General features: G+C 36.5%; 1 protein-coding gene across 1 annotated transcript; it reads left to right on the top strand.

Moving 5' to 3' along the window:
• The first annotated feature begins 13,668 nt into the window (after window positions 1–13,668).
• Window positions 13,669–14,788, top strand: LOC140176546 (uncharacterized). Its single transcript, XM_072208071.1, has 2 exons — window positions 13,669–14,131; window positions 14,298–14,788. The coding sequence occupies exons 1-2, from the start codon at window positions 13,669–13,671 to the stop codon at window positions 14,786–14,788; spliced, it is 954 nt and encodes a 317-aa protein (XP_072064172.1).
• The last annotated feature ends 6,556 nt before the right edge of the window (window positions 14,789–21,344 follow it).

The raw sequence follows: 21,344 nt of genomic DNA, 5'->3' as shown, positions 1-21,344 counted from the left end.
AAACCTGAATGTGTTGCATGTGAGAGGAAGATAAGGACTTAGACATATAGTGATATGAAGAGTTAAGAAGGTAGCAGCACAACCTAAGGAATCACATGAAAGCAACGCATGCAGAGACTATTCACAGCAGGATATTGGAGCACGATGGCCGTGTGCAGTTTTCCTTGTCCTCGGTTGTGGCGGCGGTGATGAAGAGGGCGAGTTCAAAATGAACTGCATTTGGTAAGTTGAAATATGTAAAAAATAATTTGTTGTGCTATCTTAGTGTAAGTTTTCCTAAAGGTAGGAGCATTGTAGAAATTTAGATTTAGAAACTTGAATGTGTTGCATGTGAAAGGAAGATAAGGACTTAGACATATAGTGATATGAAAAGTTAGGAAGGTAGCAGCACAACCTAAGGAACCACATGAAAGCAGAGCATGCAGAGACTACTCACAGCAGGATATTGGAGCACGGTGTCCGTGTGGGATTTTCCTTATCCTCGGTTGTGGTAGCAGCGATGAAGAGGGCAAGTTTAAAATGAACTACATTTAGTAAGTCGAAATATGTAAGAAATAATTTATTGTGTAATCCTAGTGTAAGTTGTCCTAAAGGTAGGAGCATTGTAAAAATTTAGACTTAGAAATTTGAATGTGTTGCATGTGAGAGGAAGATAAGGACTTAGACATATAGTGATATGAATAGTTAGGAATGTAGTAGCACAAGTGCACAACCTAAGGAACCACATGAAAGCAAAGCATGCAGAGACTACTCACAGTAGGATATTGGAGCACAGTGGCCATATGGGGTGTCCCTTGTCCTCGGTTGTGGTGGCGGTGATGAAGATGGCGAGTTCAAAATGAACTACATTTAGTAAGTCAAAATATATAAAAAATAATTTATTGTGCTATCCTAGTGTAAGTTGCCCTAAAGGTAGGAGCATTGTGAAAATTTAGACTTAGAAACCTGAATGTGTTGCATGTGAGAGGAAGATAAGGACTTAGACATATAGTGATATGAATAGTTAGGAATGTAGTAGCACAAGTGCACAACCTAAGGAACCACATGAAAGCAAAGCATGAAGAGACTACTCACAGTAGGATATTGGAGCACGGTGGCCATATGGGGTGTCCCTTGTCCTCGGTTGTGGTGGCGGTGATGAAGATGGCGAGTTCAAAATGAACTACATTTAGTAAGTCAAAATATATAAAAAATAATTTATTGTGCTATCCTAGTGTAAGTTGCCCTAAAGGTAGGAGCATTGTGAAAATTTAGACTTAAAAACCTGAATGTGTTGCATGTGAGAGGAAGATAAGGACTTAAACATATAGTGATATGAAGAGTTAGGAAGGTAGCAGCACAACCTAAAGAACAACATGAATGCAGAGCATGCAGAGACTACTCATAGCAGGATATTAGAGCACGGTGACCATGTGGGGTTTTCCTTGTCCTTGGTTGTGGTGGCGGTGATGAAGAGGGCGAGTTCAAAATGAACTACATTTAGTAAGTCGAAATATGTAAGAAATGATTTATTGTGCTATCCTAGTGTAAGTTGCCCTAAAGGTAGGAGCATTGTGAAAATTTAGACTTAGAAACCTGAATCTGTTGCATGTGAGAGGAAGATAAGGACTTAGACATATAGTGACATGAAGAGTTAGAAAGGTAGAAACACAACCTAAGAAATCACAGGAAAGCAGAGCATGCGTGCAAAGACTATTTACTGCATGATATTGAGGCATGGCGGCTGTGTGAGGTTTCCCTTGTCCTCGTTTGTGGTGGCGGCAACATCTCCTTTGGGATAGTCGCTACTATTTTAACAATCTCTTCGTTTTCTGCTATGAAAGTATCGATTCTTGTTTGAAAGGCGTTTTCAGCCAGAAGTACAGAATAACACCTTAAGCTTAACCCACACCATCTTCTCATTTTTTTTTGCAATCTTGCAACCTTGTTAAATGCAGATAACTAGAAATTTAGGAGAATGTGTTTTCAAGCTGTTGTTCAAGTAAAGCGTTTTTTCAAGTTATACAAAACCTCAATTAGAAAGAGGGTCATACTTCCGTTCCACCCAGTTTCGTAAAATAAAGAACAAAAACAATTCTTGAATTATATAAATCAATACATGAATTAAAATAGAAAAATAATAGAATCAATCTATACAATAGACAGAGCTCCTAACCTTAACAATGGAGATTTAGTTGCTCATAGTTCAGAGTGAAAACTATGATTCTCTTAAACTGTAAATTGGAATGAGGTGGAATAATAGAAGAGAAGATTCTTTTTCCCTTTTATATCTAATCCTAATTAATTTAAAATCTATTTTCAAAAACTAAAATAATATATTTTCCTATTTTAAAATAAAATACAAATTTAAATTAGAATTAATTAAATCTTCGAGCACTCCTAATTTGGATGCTGGGACCACCAATCATGCGCCTTACTTGGTGAACTTCTGCGCCTAACTTGAGTGGTTGTTGTGCATTGCGCATGCTTGTTAGTGTCTTGCGCTTGAGTAACTAACAAGTACGCGCAATGCACAACAACCACTCAAGTTAGGCGCAGAAGTTCACCAAGTAAGGCACATGATTGGTGGTCCCAGCGTCCGAATTAGAAGTGCTCGAAGATTTAATTAATTCTGATTTAAATTTGTATTTTATTTTAAAATAGAAAAATATATTATTTTAGTTTTAGAAAATAGATTTTAAATTAATTAGGATTAGATATAAAAGGGAAAAAGAAACTTCTCTTCTATTATTCCACCTCATTCCAATTTACAGTTTAAGAGAATCCTAGTTTCCACTCTGAACCATGAGCAACTAAACCTCCATTGTTAAGGTTAGGAGCTCTGTCTATTATATGGATTGATTCTATTGTTTCTCTAGTTTAATTCATGTACTGATTTATAATTCAAGAATTATTTTCGTTCGTTATCTTATGAATTTGGGTGGAACGGAAGTATGACCCTCTTTCTAATTGAGTTCTTGTATAACTTGGAAAAGCTCTTTACTTGAACAACAGCTTGAAAACAATTTCTCCTAAATTCTAATTATCTGGACTTAACGGGATACGTGACATATAATCCTCTTATATTTGGATAATTAGGATTTTTGTGGCATAATAACTAGAATTAAACTTCACCCTCTAATTGGAATTAATTGACCAAGGAATTGGCAATTGATGAGAGTTAGAGGAGACTAAAAAGGTCTAAGGAATTAGGGTTTAGTCACATATAGTTTGCCATGAATTAAATCTTGCATGATTAAAATAGTTAGTAAGAAAAGTCAATCCAAAAAATAGATAACTCTGAAGCCTTAACTGTTTCTCCATATATTATTCTCAACTTATTTACTGCATGTCTTCTAATATTCTAAATTTACTGTTTAATACTTTTGAAATCTCAAACACCATTTTCTGTTTGTCTGACTAAGCCAATCACTCGATCATTATTGCTTGATCCATAAATCCTCGTGGGATCGACCCTCACTCACCTGAGGTATTACTTGGTACGACCCGGTGCACTTGCCGGTTAGTTTGTGGTTATAAATTCCACACTAAATTTTTGACGCCGTTGCCGGGAATTGATTGTGATTGACAACTACTCGTTGTTTGATTGCTTAGATTAGATAATTTTTCGTTTAATTAGTTTTATTTTAGCACTATTAATTTTTATTTTTCATATTTTTCTTTTCTTTTTTTTTCTCCTATTTTTTTTCCTATTTCTTGTTCAGACCCCTATCCCCTATCCTTTTTTTATTTTCTTTTATTTTGTTCTAGCTTTGAACTTTTCTAATTTTAATCTTTATTTAATCGTTGCTTCATTATTTTCAAAAAAAATAATAAAATAAATAAATAAATTAGTGCTAATATTTTTTCTTAATTTCTGAAATTAAGTTTGGTGTCCCTTAATTATTTTTATTTCAATTTTTCTTGTTTATTTTTCTTGTTAATTTCAAATTTTTTTGTCCTAATTTTGCCTACAAATTTCGAAATTTATTTATTTATTCTATTTAGTATTTTTATTTTAATTGTTTATACAGGTTACCTCACTAGAAATTCTTTGTATTCTGACGCAGAGAGTTCCATCTTTTTTTGTCTTCTATCTGTTTATGCACAAGAACAGAGTCACAGAGACAAGGAACCTCTCTTAGACTTTGATCTTAAACCTGAAAGGACTTTCAGGCGGCGTTTGCAATAAACAAGACTTTACAAGGCTGCAGGATTCACTATGGATGATAATAATGCTGTTGATGCCAACATGGCAAATCCGAATGGGAATGAGCAACCTAGGAGAGTGCTTGACTCTTACTCTACTCCTACTGCAGATCTTTATGGAAAGAGCATTGTGGTGTCTCCTATAGCTACGAATAACTTTGAGTTGAAGCCACAATTGGTCACCCTGGTGCAACAAAACTGCCAGTATCATGGTCTTCCCCAAGAAGACCCAAACCAATTTATTTCTAATTTTCTGCAGATTTGTGATACTGTGAAGACAAATGGAGTGAACCTTGAGGTGTACAAACTCATGCTCTTCCCATTTGCTCTGAGGGATAGAGTAAAGCTATGGCTAGATTCCCAACCCAAGGAGAGTTTGGATACTTGGGACAAGGTTGTTACTGAGTTTCTTACTAAATTTTTCCCACCAAAGAAGCTGACTAAACTTAGGGTGGAGGTTCAAACTTTCAGGCAGAAGGATGGTGAAACTCTTTATAAAGCTTGGGAGAGATACAAGCTACTGACTAGGCAATGCCCTCCGGACATGTTCTCCAAATGGACCCAACTAGATATCTTTTATGAAGGCTTGGGTGAAATGTCCAAGATGTGCTTAGATAATTCTGCAGGTGGTTCATTGCACAAGAAGAAGACACCGGAGGAGACTATTGAGCTTATTGAATTGGTTGCTAGCAACTAATATTTATACTCATCTAACAGGAATCCTGTGAACTCTGAGACTCCTCAGAAGAAGGGTGTTATGGAAGTAGAAGCTCTTAATGTTATTCTTGCTCAGAACAAGCTTATGTCTCAGCAAATAAATTTACTTACTCAGCAGATGGGTGGCATACAAGTCTCAGCTATCAACACCCAAAATCCATCTCAAGAGGTCTCTTATGACATGACAGGTAATTTTGTGCAGAATGATATTTATGATTATGCTCAATTCTCTTCTGAACAGGTCAATTACATGGGAAGTGGTCCTAGAAATCCCAACAATGATCCATACTCTAAGACCTACAATCAGGGGTGGAGAAATCACCCAAATTTTGGGTGGAGAGAGCAACCTCAGAGGCCACAAAATTTTAATAATTCTCAGGGTGGTTTTCAACAAAATAATTGTAATAACCACCAGTTTCGGTCATCTCAGTAAGCAACTTCTCAGCCCTAGCAGAACAATAATTTGGAAGCAATATTGACAAGTTTTAGACAGGAAACCAGAGCATCAATCAAGAACTTGGAGATCAAGTGGGTCAATTAGCCACAAAAGTTAATGAAATTGATCAGAGGACCACTAATAGCCTTCCTAGTAACACAATTCTAAATCCAAGAGAGGAATGCAAGGCTATCACCTTGATAAGTAGACAAGTGGCAAGTACGAAAGCACAAGTTAATGAGGAGCCAGTTGAAAAAGAAGCTCCAGAGGAGAAGAAGGAAGAAGTAGAGCACGTCCCTCCAAAGCGTGCGGACAACCCATTCCCAGACTCTCTTGACACTTATCCTACATTGCCAAAAGCTCTTGAGTACAAGCATAAAATGCCATATCCTCAGAGACGTCAAAAGGAGACCAAGGACAAGCAGTTTTCAAAGTTCTTGGAAGTCTTCAGAAAGTTGCAAATCAATATTCCTTTTGCTGAGGTTTTGGAGCAAATGCCTCTCTATGTCAAGTTCATGAAGGAGCTATTATCAAAGAAGAAGCCTTTAAAGGAAGATGAGACAGTGGTTCTGACTAAGGAATGTAGTGCCATCATTCAGAATAGCTTGCCAAGGAAGATGCCGAATCCAGGGAGCTTTCAAATTCCATGCACCATTGGGAGAACAACCTTTGAGAAAGCGTTATGTCATCTGGGAGCAAGCATAAATCTAATGCCCTTATCTGTGATGAAGAAGCTGCAAATCCAAGAGGCACAACCGACAAGGATAGCATTACAAATGGTAGACAAATCTCTAAAGCCTGCATATGGATTAGTGGAGAATATATTGGTCAAAGTGGGTAAGTTCTTCCTCCCAACAGATTTTGTGATTCTTGACACGGGGGAGGATGAGAATGCCTCTATAATTCTAGGAAGGCCATTTCTAGCCACTGTGAGAGCTCTAATTGATGTAGAAGTGGGTGAATTAGTGCTTAGAGTGCATAATGAGCAACTAGTCTTTCATGTCTTCAAAGATATACATTCAACAGGTAAAGAAGAGAGGTGCATGCAGAATGAGCTTATTGATCCAAACCTTCAAGAACCTCCTGATGACGGACAGCAGAATCTGCAGCTCAAACCTCCTTTGGTGACAATCAATAAAATTCCTCCTGATATCAAACCTAAGTTTGGTATTGTCGGGAATGCATCATCCACCAAGGAGGAAGTTCCCAAAAAGAAGAAAATACCTAGGAGATGGAGAAACAAAAAAATCCCAACTGAAGGTTTCTCCCCAGGAATGAAGGTGGTGTTGACTAGCAATCCAGTATGGACTTATACAGTAAACAAAATCCTATCTCTGGAGCATATTGAGCTACTTTATGGAGACACAGGAAAGAAGTTCAAGGTGAGGGGTGAAGAACTGAGTCCCTATGATCCTCATCCTTAGAGAAGCTGACCGTCAAGCTAGTGACGGTAAAGAAGCGCTTGTCGGGAAGCAACCCGATGTTTTTATATTCTTTAGTTTGATTTTTGTTGGTTTGATTTTGTTATTTATTTGGTTTTAGTTAAATTTTTATTATTTTTCCTTTGTTTTACATATGTTTGGATCATGCAGAATTATTAAAACAGAAACAGGTTCCTGAATACAGAGTTACGGGCGCGAAGCGAAAAATTTTGCACAGAAGGGTTTGCGCCTAACTTAAAGAATCTCAAATTAGGCGCCACAGGTTACGCATCAAAGACTATTTCACTCGAAAGGGTCTGCGCCTTCTCAAGTTAGGCGCAAGGTGTGGTGACTCCAAGCAAGTTAGGCGCAAGGAAGCACAAGTTAGGCGCCTGGGGGGTTGACACACTCGGGAGGCTCCGAGTAAGCGCAGCAAGGAAAGCCTTAATCCGAGTTAGGCGCAGCACTGATGCCTCACACCAAGTCAGGCGCACCAAAACCTTGAGTTAGGCGCAGCCCCCCTCCCTTACTAACTACCCCCCATTCATTGAATTCTCTAATTTTAGACCAAATCATTCCATTCCTAAACCAAATCCTGTTTGATTCCATCCCCACACCCGAGCCTTATTCCCTTTCCTTTTTCCCTTCCATTCCCAATCGCATCACAACTTTGTTTTACCTTTGACCGAAAGCCCTCCCCCTTCCAACGTCCCTTCCACCCTCATCCCTTAATATATATATATATATATATATATATATATATATATATATATATATATATATATATATATATATATATATATAATATACAAAAAATGAAAATATAATAAAATAAAATTAAAAAATATATATTTCAATTATTTTAACATTTCTTGTCCTTTTATCATTTTCTTCTTTTTTTGCAATAATATTTGTTGTTACTCCTCCGTACATCTTTTTATGTCCCTCCCTATTTTCAGTTTTTCTTTACTTGAGGACAAGCAAACTTTTAAGTTTGGTATTGTCGCTTTGCTTGTGGCTTTTCTATTTATTTTAATGGCACCAAAGAGAAGTAAATCATCTTCACCGAGGAGCACAACCTGAAGAATGAGACGGCCACTAGGATACCTGAGGTGGTTGAGTTCCTTTCATTCTATATTTTCTTCCATTCTTATTATGTTATATTCCTATTTTCTACTATTTTACTTGAATGTCCGCATGATCCTTTGTTATTTCAATTCCTAGGTTCTAGTTTAGTTCTACTATTTTAAAATTTTATGTTATTTGCTTTAATGTTGAAAGGTGTCTCATGTATTGCCCACTAAACTTGAAATCAAAAAGAAAGAAGAAAAGATGTAATGTATGAGAAATTGAGTTTAATTTTAAGAGTAGTCTCATTTATCCAAATGTGGTGGTATTTTCTGTAACTCTGAATGCATGACATGAACAGTGCATATTTAAATTTGAATTAAAGAATGTTAATGTACAAGGAATAGGAATTTAGAGAACTATTATGAATTCTCTGTAATAAGTGAAAGTTTAATCCTTGAAGTAGAAGAAACAGTAAAAGAAAAATAAAAGCAAGGTCTAAGGCTCTGAGCATCAATGACTAGGGAGGTCAGACATGATTAAAAGCTCAAAGAGTTGTTTCTCTGGTCATATGCTTGTGGTATGATTGTGTCAAGTAATCCTTGAGACAGAACACCAAGAGTCGAGATCAAATGCATTTAACAGAGTATGCCAAAGGCTTTGAGCACCACTGTCTGGGAGTAACTGAAAGAAAAATCAGAACTTAAAGAGAGTTCCCCAGTTAAGTGCTTGTGGTGTTTTTGTGTCAAGTGAAACTTGAGACAAAACATTTAAAGTCACGGCTAGGCTCAAGGTGCAAAGCACCAAAGAAAAGAGAATCAAAGGAAATTTGCTGTGTTCAAGGATTAAATTCAAGTACAAAAGATTAGAGAATTCATAATATTATCCAGATTCTAATTCCGAATGACAATGACATCCTTCTAATTCAAAGGAGAATGTGATGCCAGAACTATTCAGGATTGCAGTTGTAAACCCCAATATAAGAAGAAACATGAGCTTAATCGAACTCTCATTCTCATGCAAATTCACATCCTAAGTAAGGAATTTTTTCTACTAACTCATTTGTGCAGGTGTTGCAGGTGGAAATGGCTCCGGAGGATATACATAGCTATAACTTTACTAGTACCATTTGGAAAGGCCTTGTCCCATCCAGAGTAGAGTTGTTTGTCTGGTTTGTACTGGTTGGGAGAGTTAACACGAAGGAGAGACTGAATCGGCTTGGGATCATTCACCAACAAGACACTCTATGTGTGTTATGCAACAATAGTGCTGAATATGGCCACCACCTATTTCTTGGTTGTAGCTTTGCTTGGCAGGTATGGTGTGCTTGGTTATCATATGTTGGAATGCAATGGGCTTGTCCAGGTACAGTAAAAGACCACTTTCAGAGTTGGACTGAGAATTCAAGTACAAAATAGGAGTGTAAGAGATGGATGGTGTGTTTCTGTGCGATAATTTGGAACTTATGGTTGGAACGGAACCGGAGGATTTTTCAGAATAAAGGAAAAGGGGTTCAGGAGATTATTAACATGTCTGCGTTGAGCTACAAGGAGTGGTTAGGTGCTGATCTTCTCTGTTGTTGATGGCAATACCGGAGATGACAAAGGGGTATATATAGCTTTGTTTGTTTTGGTTAATTATATTTAGCTGTTAGTTTCATACTATGCTGCTGGCCCCTATGCTCCACTTGTTGTGTTGAGCTTTCTTTCAAAAAAAAAAAAGTTTGGTTGCTTGAGGACAAAAAATAATTCAAGTTTGGTGTTGTGATGCGTGAGCATCTTTCTTATCTTTTCCTAGTAAATTTGTATTTAATTTGTTGAGTTTAATCAAGAATTAATTATCTTTTAGCCACTATGGATGTTACTTTGAGTCGTGTGCAATTCTGTTTATTTTAGGTAGCATTTGGTTGGATTTGATGGAGTTTCCGCAGAAAAGGAGAAGAAGGCGAATGATGCTGTCAACCCTGATCTCTCTGCACTCGAACCTGAATAACTCGAGCTACAGAGGTTCAATAGACGTGATTCTAGTGGCGTTGGAAAGCAAACTTTCAGAGCTTTCCAACGATATACCACACTTTTCGCCCACCAATTCGGCCAAGGCTGCGCCTAACTTGAGATTTTTCAAGTTAGGCGCAAGACAACAACAACAACATGCAACCATAGGCGTGACTCCTCAAGTAAGGCACACGAATTCTCCAAGTAAGGCACAGAATCATTCAAGTGAACTCAAAACCATGCGTCCAAGCTCAAGTAAGGCGCAAGGTATCCTTGAGTAAGGTGCAAGACACTAACAAGCACGCGCAATGCACAACAACAATTCAAGTTAGGCGCAGAAGTTCACCAAGTAAGGCGCATGATTGGTGGTCCCAGCATCCGAATTAGAAGTGCTCGAAGATTTAATTAATTCTGATTTAAATTTATATTTTATTTTAAAATAGAAAAAGATATTATTTTAGTTTTAGAAAAGAGATTTTAAATTAATTAGGATTAGATATAAAAGGGAAAAAGAAACTTCTCTTCTATTATTCCACCTCATTCCAATTTACAGTTTAAGAGAATCCTAGTTTTCACTTTGAACCATGATCAACTAAACCTTCACTATTAAGGTTAGGAGCTCTGTCTATTATATGGATTGATTCTATTGTTTCTCTAGTTTAATTCATGTACTGATTTATAATTCAAGAATTGTTTTCGTTCGTTATCTTATGAATTTGGGTGGAACGGAAGTATGACCATCTTTCTAATTGAGTTCTTGTATAACTTGGAAAAGCTCTTTACTTGAACAACAGCTTGAAAACAATTTCTCCTAAATTCTAATTATCTGGACTTAGTGCATGTTTGGGTGCCATTATTTTGATAAAAAAGATCTTTTTTCAATGAAAAAAGATCTTTTTTTTATTTTGTAGTGTGTTTGGCAAATTTCTAGTAGTAAAAGTAAAAACACTAAAAAAATAAAAAAAAACATCTTTTTTGAGAAGCTACAATTTACATCTTTTTTTAAAAGATCTTTTTTCTTTAAAAAAAAAGATATTTTGTAATCATTGATAGACAAAAATATCCTTACTAAAATTTTAAAAAAACATCTTTTACCCCTTTTCTTTCCTGAATGAATGTACTATACATTCAATGTCTCCTTCATGTCTTGAACCTCAGAACCAGGTTCCAACTCAAACCACAGTTCCTTTGGTTCGCATTACATTGTTTGGAGAACCTTTCATCATAGTTTTTCAAATCTCAGGTTGCATTGCTATGCTTTAGTTTATGACTTTCAAGACATATGATATTTGATATTAAAGCATTAATTTTTACGATAGAAACAATGTGTTGTTGGTGCTGATAGACTAAAACTTTTAGCTGCAAAAGTCCCCTGCCAAACCATATATTGTGCAACAGTATGCAACAAACAATTAACATCAAATAATGCTGGGAAATGGGAAGCAAGTGTTTCAGTCTTTGGTGTTACGTTAGCTACTCAAAGGAAACTTATAGAATCTACTTTTAAGAAGTTGGGATAATAACAATACTTACGAACTCAAATATATGAAAAGTCAATTAACTAATTCATACAAAATCAAATGTAATTTTTATTTTCTTTTGCTATAATCATACGTGATATCTTTTATTTTTGTTTTTATTTTCTTAGATAGAATTATATTTTATATAGTGTTGACCTTGACTTGATGTTTGAGATTTTTTAGGATTTTGTATCTAATATTTTGGGAACATTATTATGTAATATTTTGCAAAATTCACTATTGCAAGAATTATGTAATATTTTGAGATAAAATCTTTAATGATTTGATATAAAATATAATCATATATAAATATAAAAAAATATACTAGTATCAAAATATAAAAAAGTAAAAAATCTGAAATGATTCACAAATAAAAACATAACATATTCATTTAGTTTTTGTGAAATATATATATATATATATATATATATATATATATATATATATATATATATATATATATATAAAGGTTGAAAGTTAAAATATTATTGTTTTTCTACACACTCAACAACAAATCATCAGGTTCTTTTTTTTTACCCTTTCTTCTTCATATTGTTATTATTATAAGCTTTGTATTATTGTACGTTATTGTTATTTGCTTTTTTTTTTTATTTTTTTTACCATTTTTTTTCATATTGTTATTATTATTTGCTTTCTTTTCATATTGTCTCGATCTTCGTATTACTTTACGTTATTATTATTTGTTTTTTTTTTATCATTTTGTCATTATTATTAATTTATTTGTGATTTTTATTTGAGTTTTTATCATAGTATTTTATTTTATTTAGTGTGTTATTATATTCACGATTATTATTTATATTACAATTTATTTTATTAACGTTATACATTATAAAATTTGATCTAATTTATAATTTATATAGTATGGCTCTAAAACTAAATCCAAGAAGAGGTTCTAGTCAAGTGAATATTGAAAACGAAGATGCAACAAATGAAGGAGAAGTAGAAACTGTAAAAGCAAAATGGGATGATTGGAATACTGAAATATTTTTTACTATCTGTGTGGAAGAGATACGAGATGGTAATAGACCTAATAAACATTTCAGCAAAATTGGTTGGAAAAATCTACAAAAAAAAATTAGAGAGAGAACAGGACTCCTATATGTGCATAGACAACTAAGAAATATATGGGATGCCCTTAAATCTTATTTTCAATTATAGGCTAAATTAGTTGGATAAGAGACTGGTTTGGTTTGGGATCAAACAGTGTTAGCTTCTGAATCTTGGTGGACTGATAAAATTAAGGTATGTTAATTTTGCATTATAAAATAATACAATAAGTTCATTTTATCTTTAAAATTTATTAGATATCTTTTATATTTATTCTTTTGCATATTTTAAACAGATTAATCCATAATTCGCTAAGTTTAAGAATGAAGGTCCTAAATCTTTAGATAGGCTTGAACAATATTTCAAGGACATCGTAGCTACTAGTTATAGTGCTTGGGCGCCATCAGAAGATCCAAATCCTGAAGAATTTAATCAGAACAATGAGGGTTTCGAGAGTGGAGGTGACATGAATTATACAAATGAATTTATCGAAGAAGACATTGCCAATTATACAGTTGTTCAAAGCCCTACTAGAGAAAAAAGAAGGAAGACTTCTAACAAAAAAATTGAGAAACGAGCTGGAATAACATCTAGATTACAGGACTCACTTGATCGTATTTTGGTTGGTGTGGAGTCAAAAGCTGCAACTAAGGGAGATGATCCTTACTCCATAGAAAATTGCATCAAGTTGCTACGCAAATTATCTGGCCTAGAACCATATAGTCCACAGTTCTATATGGGAATTAGATTAATGGTTAAGCCACAATATAGAGAAACTTTCATTGCATTGAGTGATGATCCCAATCAACAACTTGGATGGCTAGAATCTTTTAAATTGGATGACATGAGCCGTCTCTAAATTTTATTTTTATTTTTATTTTTTTCTGCATGAATTCTTATTATCGTTATTGTTGAACTTTAATTTAGTGATAATGTTATAATTTGTATTTTGATTTTATATTTTGGAATTTTATTTAATAATGATATTGTGAATAGTATTTTTTGCTTTGTTATCTTATTTTTCATGTTAATTTAAATTATACAGGATGAGTGATTATGAAACATATAATGATACTGAATATGAAGAACATGAAAAAGATTACGAATCAGCTGCTATATTAGCTATTTGTGGAGTTGCCAATTATTACTTGTGATATGTCCTCAAACAAGAGAAAAGGACTTCAAAATTATCAGGATATCAATGGCTATTAGAATTAAAGGAAGGGAATGAAATGCGATTTTTTGAACAATTTAGAATGAGAAAATCAGTGTTTAACCGTTTATGCAATGATTTGGTTCTCAATTATGGCTTGAAATCCACACGAGGTGTTAGTGGAGAAGAGATGGTAGCAATATTTTTATACATGCTTGGGCAAGGAGCTTCTTATAGAATGTTAGAGGAGCGATTTCAGCATTCAGGTGAAACTATATTTCGTCAATTTCATCATGTTCTATCATGTGTGAAAAAATTGGCAAAAAATATTATTAGACCTATTGATCCTAGTTTTGGAGACACACCTAAATATATTATGGATAATGATCGATATTGGCCATATTTCAAAGATTATATTGGAGATATAGATGGTACGCATATAGCCATTCATGTTCACCAAGATGAGCAAATGCAATTTATTGGTAGAAAAGGAAATACTACAACAAATGTAATGGCTGTGTGTGATTTTAATATGTGTTTTACATTTATATGGGCTGGTTGGGAAGGTTCTGCACATGATACAAGAATTTTTATGGAGGCTCTTCGAACAAAAAAGTTAAATTTCCACATCCACCAGAAGGTTAGTTATGTCATTTAAATTTATTTCGAGGTTACATTTATTTTCATGATAATATATGGCTTGATTTTTGTATATTTTTTAATGCATTTCAGGTAAATATTACTTAGTTGATGCTGGTTATCCAACTTTTAAGGGATTCTTAGGACCTTATCGTCATACAAGGTATCATATTCCACAATTTAGACTAGCACCAAATTTTAGATCAAACAATGAAAAGTTCAACTATTGTCATTCAAGTTTAAGGACAGTAATTGAAAGGACTTTTGGAGTATGCAAAGCAAGATGGAAGATACTACAAAATATGCCATTAAGAGCCAAATTTGAAACCCAGCATGATATCATTGTTGCATGTTTCACTCTTCATAATTTTATAAGAATGGTGGATTATGATGACATAAGTATTTTGCAAAAGTTTGAAGATATTGTTTCGTTACAAGCCAATGAAGATGACGGTACTACTGTAAGAAATGGATCAACAAATTCTGAAATTAATGAATGGAAAGAACCAACACAAGAAGATGTTTGGGCAATGGAAGAAATAAGAGACAATATAAGAGATCAATTATCGGATCAAATAAATTAGTATAAATAATTAGTTTTCTTTTATTATTATTAATAAACTCTTTTATGATGGAATGTCCTTTTAAGTAATTTTATTATAAAAGTACTTTTGTATTTTTGTATCCAAACAATAACATCTTTTAAATAAGTACTTTTAACTAAAGTATCCAAATATAAAATCACTTTTCCTTTTGTAAAAGATCTTTTAAAAAAAGATCATTTAAAAAAAGATCTTTTTTCAGAATGGCACCCAAACAAGCCCTTAACGGGATACGTGACATATAATCCTCTTATATTTGGATTATTAGGATTTTTGTGGCATAATAACTAGAATTAAACTTCACCCTCTAATTGGAATTAATTGACCAAGGAATTGGCAGTTGATGAGAGTTAGAGGAGACTAAAAAGGTCTAAGGAATTAGGGTTTAGTCACATATAGTTTGTCATGAATTAAATCTTGCATGATTAAAATAGTTAGTAAGAAAAGTCAATCCAAAAAATAGATAACTCTGAAGTCTTAACTGTTTCTCCATATATTATTCTCAACTTATTTACTACCTGTCTTCTGATATTCTGAATTTACTGTTTAATGCTTTTGAAATCTCAACCACCATTTTCTGTTTGTCTGACTAAGCCAATCACTCGATCATTGTTGCTTGATCCATCAATCCTCGTGGGATCGACCGTCACTCACCTGAGGTATTACTTGGTACGACCCGGTGCACTTGCCGGTTAGTTTGTGATTATAAATTCCACACCAACCGACCTACATGGTCGGCAAGATAAAGTGATGAGGCACAAGTCAGTATAAAAAGGTTATAAAAGATTATTATGGCAAGCTCGGACACGATATAGCTTACAACTTACAAGTCGGAAAGCCCGAGCAGAGTAAAATGCATCACAAGAATAATCTAAGTTATATAAACGATTCAACAGACAAAGCAAAATTGAACGTACAAGGTCAGAGTAATGGAAAACAAAGAGATGTGAAAGTTCCTTAGGGAATCAACGATAAAAGCTTTTCATAAAGACTTTGCCAAAGAAAAACATTACTTAGCAAAAAGGTTTTCTCATAACTTAAAAGGCTTCACATAGTAAAAGCTTTCTGTCCAAAAATCGAAACAAAGGTTTTTTCAAAAAAACCTTGTAAAGGCCTTAAATCATTCAACAAAAGTTTTCAAATAAACGCAGCGTCATCACATAAACAATAAAACAATTACTTTGTTAAAGGTCCTGCTCAAAAAAGAACCAGAAACAAAAATTGTTGTTAAAGGCCCTATAAAAAGGACCCAATGTTAAGGAACCTCAAGCAAAGTATACAAATAAATATAAAAAGAGTTCATAAAAAGGACCCACAAGTCGGGCCTTAAAATAGCTTCAATCACTTCGGATCAAGAAGGGGGTTCAAATCATCACCAAGAGAGGAAGTCGGAGCTGCAGCTGTGGAAGTCGGAGGGGTCGGAAGCATCTCTTCGGAAGTAGTGGTCGGAGCTTCGCCTGGATGAAAAGAAGAACTCGGCAGGAACCCTTCCATCTGCTCAGCCTCAGGAGAAGGAGATTCAATAATGCGCTGTCCACGAGTCTTCAAATCAGAGTCGGTCTCAGGACGAGGAGGAGAAACTATCTCTCCATTGACAACCACTTTATCGGGGCGAAGGGGAGAAAGGTCCAAGTCGGGAGCAATCACTCCGACTTGTTCCTTAAACACCCTAAACATCTATTCAGAACTCTCAACAATGGAGTTCTCCAAGTCTTGATAGGCCTCCCGATTCAGGTCCAGCTGTTTTTTCAGATCAAGATTATCCGAAAAGAACCTAACATAATTTTTCTCAGACTTCTCCTTCAACCCCTCAGTCATAGCACATTGGCCCATTAATTTTTTCTCCCTCCCCTGGAGTTGGGCAAGCTCTTCCTTCAACCAAGCATTCTCCTATTGCAACCTCTTCTCCTCTTCCTGATACATGACAATCCTCTCTTCAAGGTCCTCTATAGATTTTTTAGAAGCACTTAAGGGAGCCTTGTTAAAAATATCAAGAAGAGAAGTATAGACCCCGACAGTCCAAATTTCCCCCTGAATCAGAACCTGAAGATGGTTTCGGAGGGAAGCATCATCCATAGAAAATTGACTATATGGAAGGATGTGCTTCCTCGCAAATTTTAGACCATCGAAACTGGCCTCTCAGCAATAGAGGAACCGGTCTCCGAGGTCTTGCGTTTTTTCTTCTCAGGTTCTGGAGAGGGATGAACCGGGGGGACAGGAGAATGAGGAGGAAGAGGAGGAGTAGGAATAGGATTTACCAAAATCGGCCTGAAAGAAAAGGTCCCCAAACCAGACCCATGGGAGAGAAGATTGCTAGAAGTTCCGACTTTCTGGGCGTCAGCTCGGGCGCGAGCCATCCTCTTCACCTCCTGCACCTTCTGGTAAGCAGCGCTCGACCCACTTTTCACCATTTTTGAAAGAAAAAACAAACTTGGTTAGTATACAAGTTGGAATAAATACAAGTCGGAAGTTATCAAAATTAGCACCAAAGAGATAAAAAAAAACTACCTAGCTCGATCCATACAAAACTTGGAGAGCCAAGAAGAAATTTCTTGGTATCCAGGTTTGGAGCCCGCCTCCAAGCCTCTCGAAAAAATCCAACAATGGCCTCCTCTATCTCATCCAAGTTAGTTAGATCATATTTCTCTATAGGGGAGGTCTCGAACCAGTACAGGGGAAATCAGGGCTAGTTATTTTCGTTTGAAAAAAAAGGGTGATGGTCCTCTACAACCTGGATCTTGAAGAAAAGTTTTTGAAATCATGGAAAGATTCATCAAAGATGGAAAATACTTTCTGGCCCTGAATAGCTCGGAAAGACACCCACTGTTGTTTGTTTTGTTTATTTGAAGCAGTGAAAGGCTTAGTCAGGTGAAAAAGGTAGAAAAAGATTCATAAAGAAGTCAGGAAGTCAAGCTCTTGACTAATGAGTTGGTATATTTTTAGGAAACCCCAAGAATTGGGGTAGATTTGGGTAGGAGCCATCCGACAATGAGATAAAACCTTTACCTCAAAGTCAGAAAAAGGGAAAGTAACCCCCAAATGGGTGAAGAGGCGGTCATACATGAAAAAGAAGTGGGGGTCAAAATCATTAGTCCTCCCACAGCAAACCCGATCCTCAGGGTCTGGTGCTACTAACTCATACTTAGGTTCATCAGCATCAAGACTACAGATACTATGGTATTTTCGAAGTTTGGTCATAAAAACGTTATCCACTACAGAGCTTTCAGAAAGAATTGAGGCATCTACCCATCTTAAGAGAGTCTCAGGGATACGAGAAGACATTTTTCAATAATGAGAAAGTGTATATAAAAGTGATAAAACCTACAAGAAAAAAGAAACCATAAAAAAACAGGGCTCTCGAAGATAAGACACTTCTTCTAAAACAAACAAAGAAAGCAGTCAATAGCGGCAAAAGAAATTATTTTTGTAAAAAAGAAAATGCAAAAATCTCAGAGTTTCTTACTACAAATAACAAAAATGCATTAAAGATACAAGACCCCTCTCCGACATACAGTATACCAAGCAAAGATAAAGAAAATACTGTAAAAATGAAAAGAGAGTGCAAAGAACTAACCTTTGTGAAGAAGATAAAGAAAAATCCCAAGTACGACGCTGCAGAATAGCAAAGAAAAAGAGCCCAAGGGTTCGAGTAAGAAAATGAAGGAGCAGAAAGAGGAAACTTCAAAGAGAAGATAAAAGAAAATGAAGAAAGAGGAGGGAAAGGCATTTATAAGGTGCTAGGGGCATTATCATCAAGTGACCCCCTCATTAAGGGAGCGCACTGTTACCAATATAACCGCCCTCCACTTATAAATGTGAAAAGCCAAAGCGACGGGATAGTTCATAATTTGAAATCATGCCTTTCCAGAAACCAAAATCACGTCGGTTTTCCGACATGATGGTAAGAAGCCAACTCGAATATTCCTGAATCCAATACTCGAATCCAACTCACAAAAAGAGATCGGAATCGAGTAGGGGCACTGTTCATACCCTGACCCAAGTAATAAGCCAGGCCCAAGCTAAGCTAAGAGGCCCAATCCAAAAAGTTGGCCTTCACTGTTTGTCCGAGCTCCTTAAAGAGGTCAGAGTCAACACCAGAAGGTAGCCAATACTTATCTAAGTGAATAACTGCCTCCTAAAATCTCTCACCCACTTCTAGAAGAGATATCCCAATAACCCTAAGATAAAGGGACGGTTATCCACCCTCAGAAGTGGAAATACTTCAACGGTGGTTATTGGATCATCACCTATAAATACACTGATAAACTCAGGTAAAATCAAGTTCCAATTCATTCAAAACCTGCTTACCCTTTTGCTGACTTAGGCATCGGAGTGTCTTTGCAGATACCACCCGCCATTCTTTGAAACATACAGCTCGGACGGCGGCTCCCAGACTCGAACAAGTCGGAGACCACCCTCCTTTAATGTTTGGGTCTTCCCTTCGAAGCCCAATCATCCACTTCTAGGTAAGGCCCGAAACAAGAACCAACAATACAGTTCTATTTAAAGAACTAAAAATTCTGTTCAAGATCTCCAATACACCAAGCAAATTTCTCCTTTAAAATAATTAGGGAAAAGGACAAATTAGTCCCTGAACTTTTAAATCGTGGACAAATCGATCCCTTAAGATCTAAAAATACTAAAACGCCCCTTACTATTCAAAACATGTGACGGATCGATCCTTCCGTGTAAAATGATGTGCCAGACGTAACGGAGAGGGATGATCTGTCGCTTAGTTGGCATGTGTTGGGCCTAGGTGGCAAGACGGGACCGTTGAGGAAGCTTGGTGTGCCCGTTGGGAAAAAGTCTTGGACAAATAGGTCCTTATGATTGAAAACGGCAACGTTTTGAGAACGTTGGCTGTAGTCACAATTTCAAAGAAGCCCATATCAATCACACACAATTCCAAAGAAGCCCTAGCACACATATGTATGATCTTTTCCCTCCAAAAAAAATGATTGATCTTCTTTCCGTCGTCGTCTTCGTGTAAAGTTGCGCTAGTGAAGCTTCGTTGGTGGAGTTGCGGGTGTCATCGGTAGTGGTAAGTACCCTTAATGCGAAACTGAATGTGACTGTTACTTTTGAACGTTATCTGCTGTGCATGTCGTGGGTTGGGGTTTAGGTGTAATGTAGTGTTGGGAGGGGCATGGAAGATGAGTTGTGTGTGGTTTATGGCTTAGGTAGTTGTTTATTTGCTAATGCTTAGTGGTAATCGTTGAGTCAAACAATGATGCAGATGGTAGATATTTTCGTGATTCCTGTTTTTCATCATGGGGGCTACTTTCAACGGGCTCCAAATGGTGAGTTAGTTTATCTCGATGGTAAGGTTGAGAGGTTCCCCCCCCCCCCATGGACCTGGATTTTGTAAATTTCGGTGATTTGATAAGACTGTTCAAAGGATTGGGATATCAATCATACAAGGAGGCATACTGGTATGATCCAAAGAGCAAGGATATAGAGTCAGGGATGCATGTTTTGAGGGGAGATGCAGGCATCAACCAGATGCGGCAAGCAAAGATGACAAACAAAGATACTGATGAGTTCTATATATTCTTTGATCATCCTATTGATGACCCAGAACTTGTAGACTGTGCTGGAAAGGAAAACATTGAGGCAGAGGAAGATGATGTTGGTGTCGAGGTGGATGAATTGGGTGAGTCGTCGACGGAGCACGATAGTTACGAGAGCGCGGAGGATGAGCCGTATGCACCTCCACCTCCCGGTGATGAAAGTAATAGTGATAGTGGGGAAGATGTTGTCAGTGGGTCTGTGTCGGGCAGAGGGAAGAGGAAACAAGTGCCTCATTCCTCTAAGAGAACCCCTTAGCCAAGTAAGCAACCCAGGAAGCAAGCGCGACGTGTGTCTCAAAGAACAAGGTCTGCTGCAAGAAAGAAAGGGCCTGTCCATGAGCCCGAGGCAGGTGGGCCTGGTGGACAACCCAGTGGAAGTAGGCCTGCAGTGGAGCCCAATATATCTAGGCTTGCAACGGAGCCCAATAGGGCCAGAGGACCAAGGCCAGCACTAGTAGACTACGTGAGTGATGTAGACACAGATGGTGATGATATTGTATGGGAGTATGAATCTGAGGAGCTGCATACACCTGTCTCTTCTGATGATGAGGGAAACAAACATCATTGGCCTGAGTTCAATGACCAATATAGTTTCGGAGAGGGAAGATTTGAGCTTGGAACAAGGTTTGCAACAATTGAGAGGTTCAAAGAGGTGTAAAGGACACCTTTATTGCTGAAGGCCGGGAGTTGGTGTGGATAAAGAATGATAGGGAAAGAGTTAGGGTTGGATGCAAGGACAAAGAGTGTGGTTGGATTTCCCACTTGTCTTACAATCGGCAACTACAATGCTTCCAAGTCAAGACGTATAGAAACGAGCACACTTGTGCAAGAGACCTTGGAAGCAACGCCGCTGATCAACACTGGATCAGTAAAAAGGTGGAGAAGAGGATGGCAACGCACCCGTATATGACAACCATGAAGCCATTGATTTTCTAAGAGAGGACTTTGACCTTACTGCACACCCAAAG

Source organism: Arachis hypogaea, chromosome 2 (assembly GCF_003086295.3).
Source record: "Arachis hypogaea cultivar Tifrunner chromosome 2, arahy.Tifrunner.gnm2.J5K5, whole genome shotgun sequence".
Lineage (NCBI taxonomy): Eukaryota > Viridiplantae > Streptophyta > Magnoliopsida > Fabales > Fabaceae > Arachis > Arachis hypogaea.
This window is presented reverse-complemented; position numbering and strand designations above follow the sequence as displayed.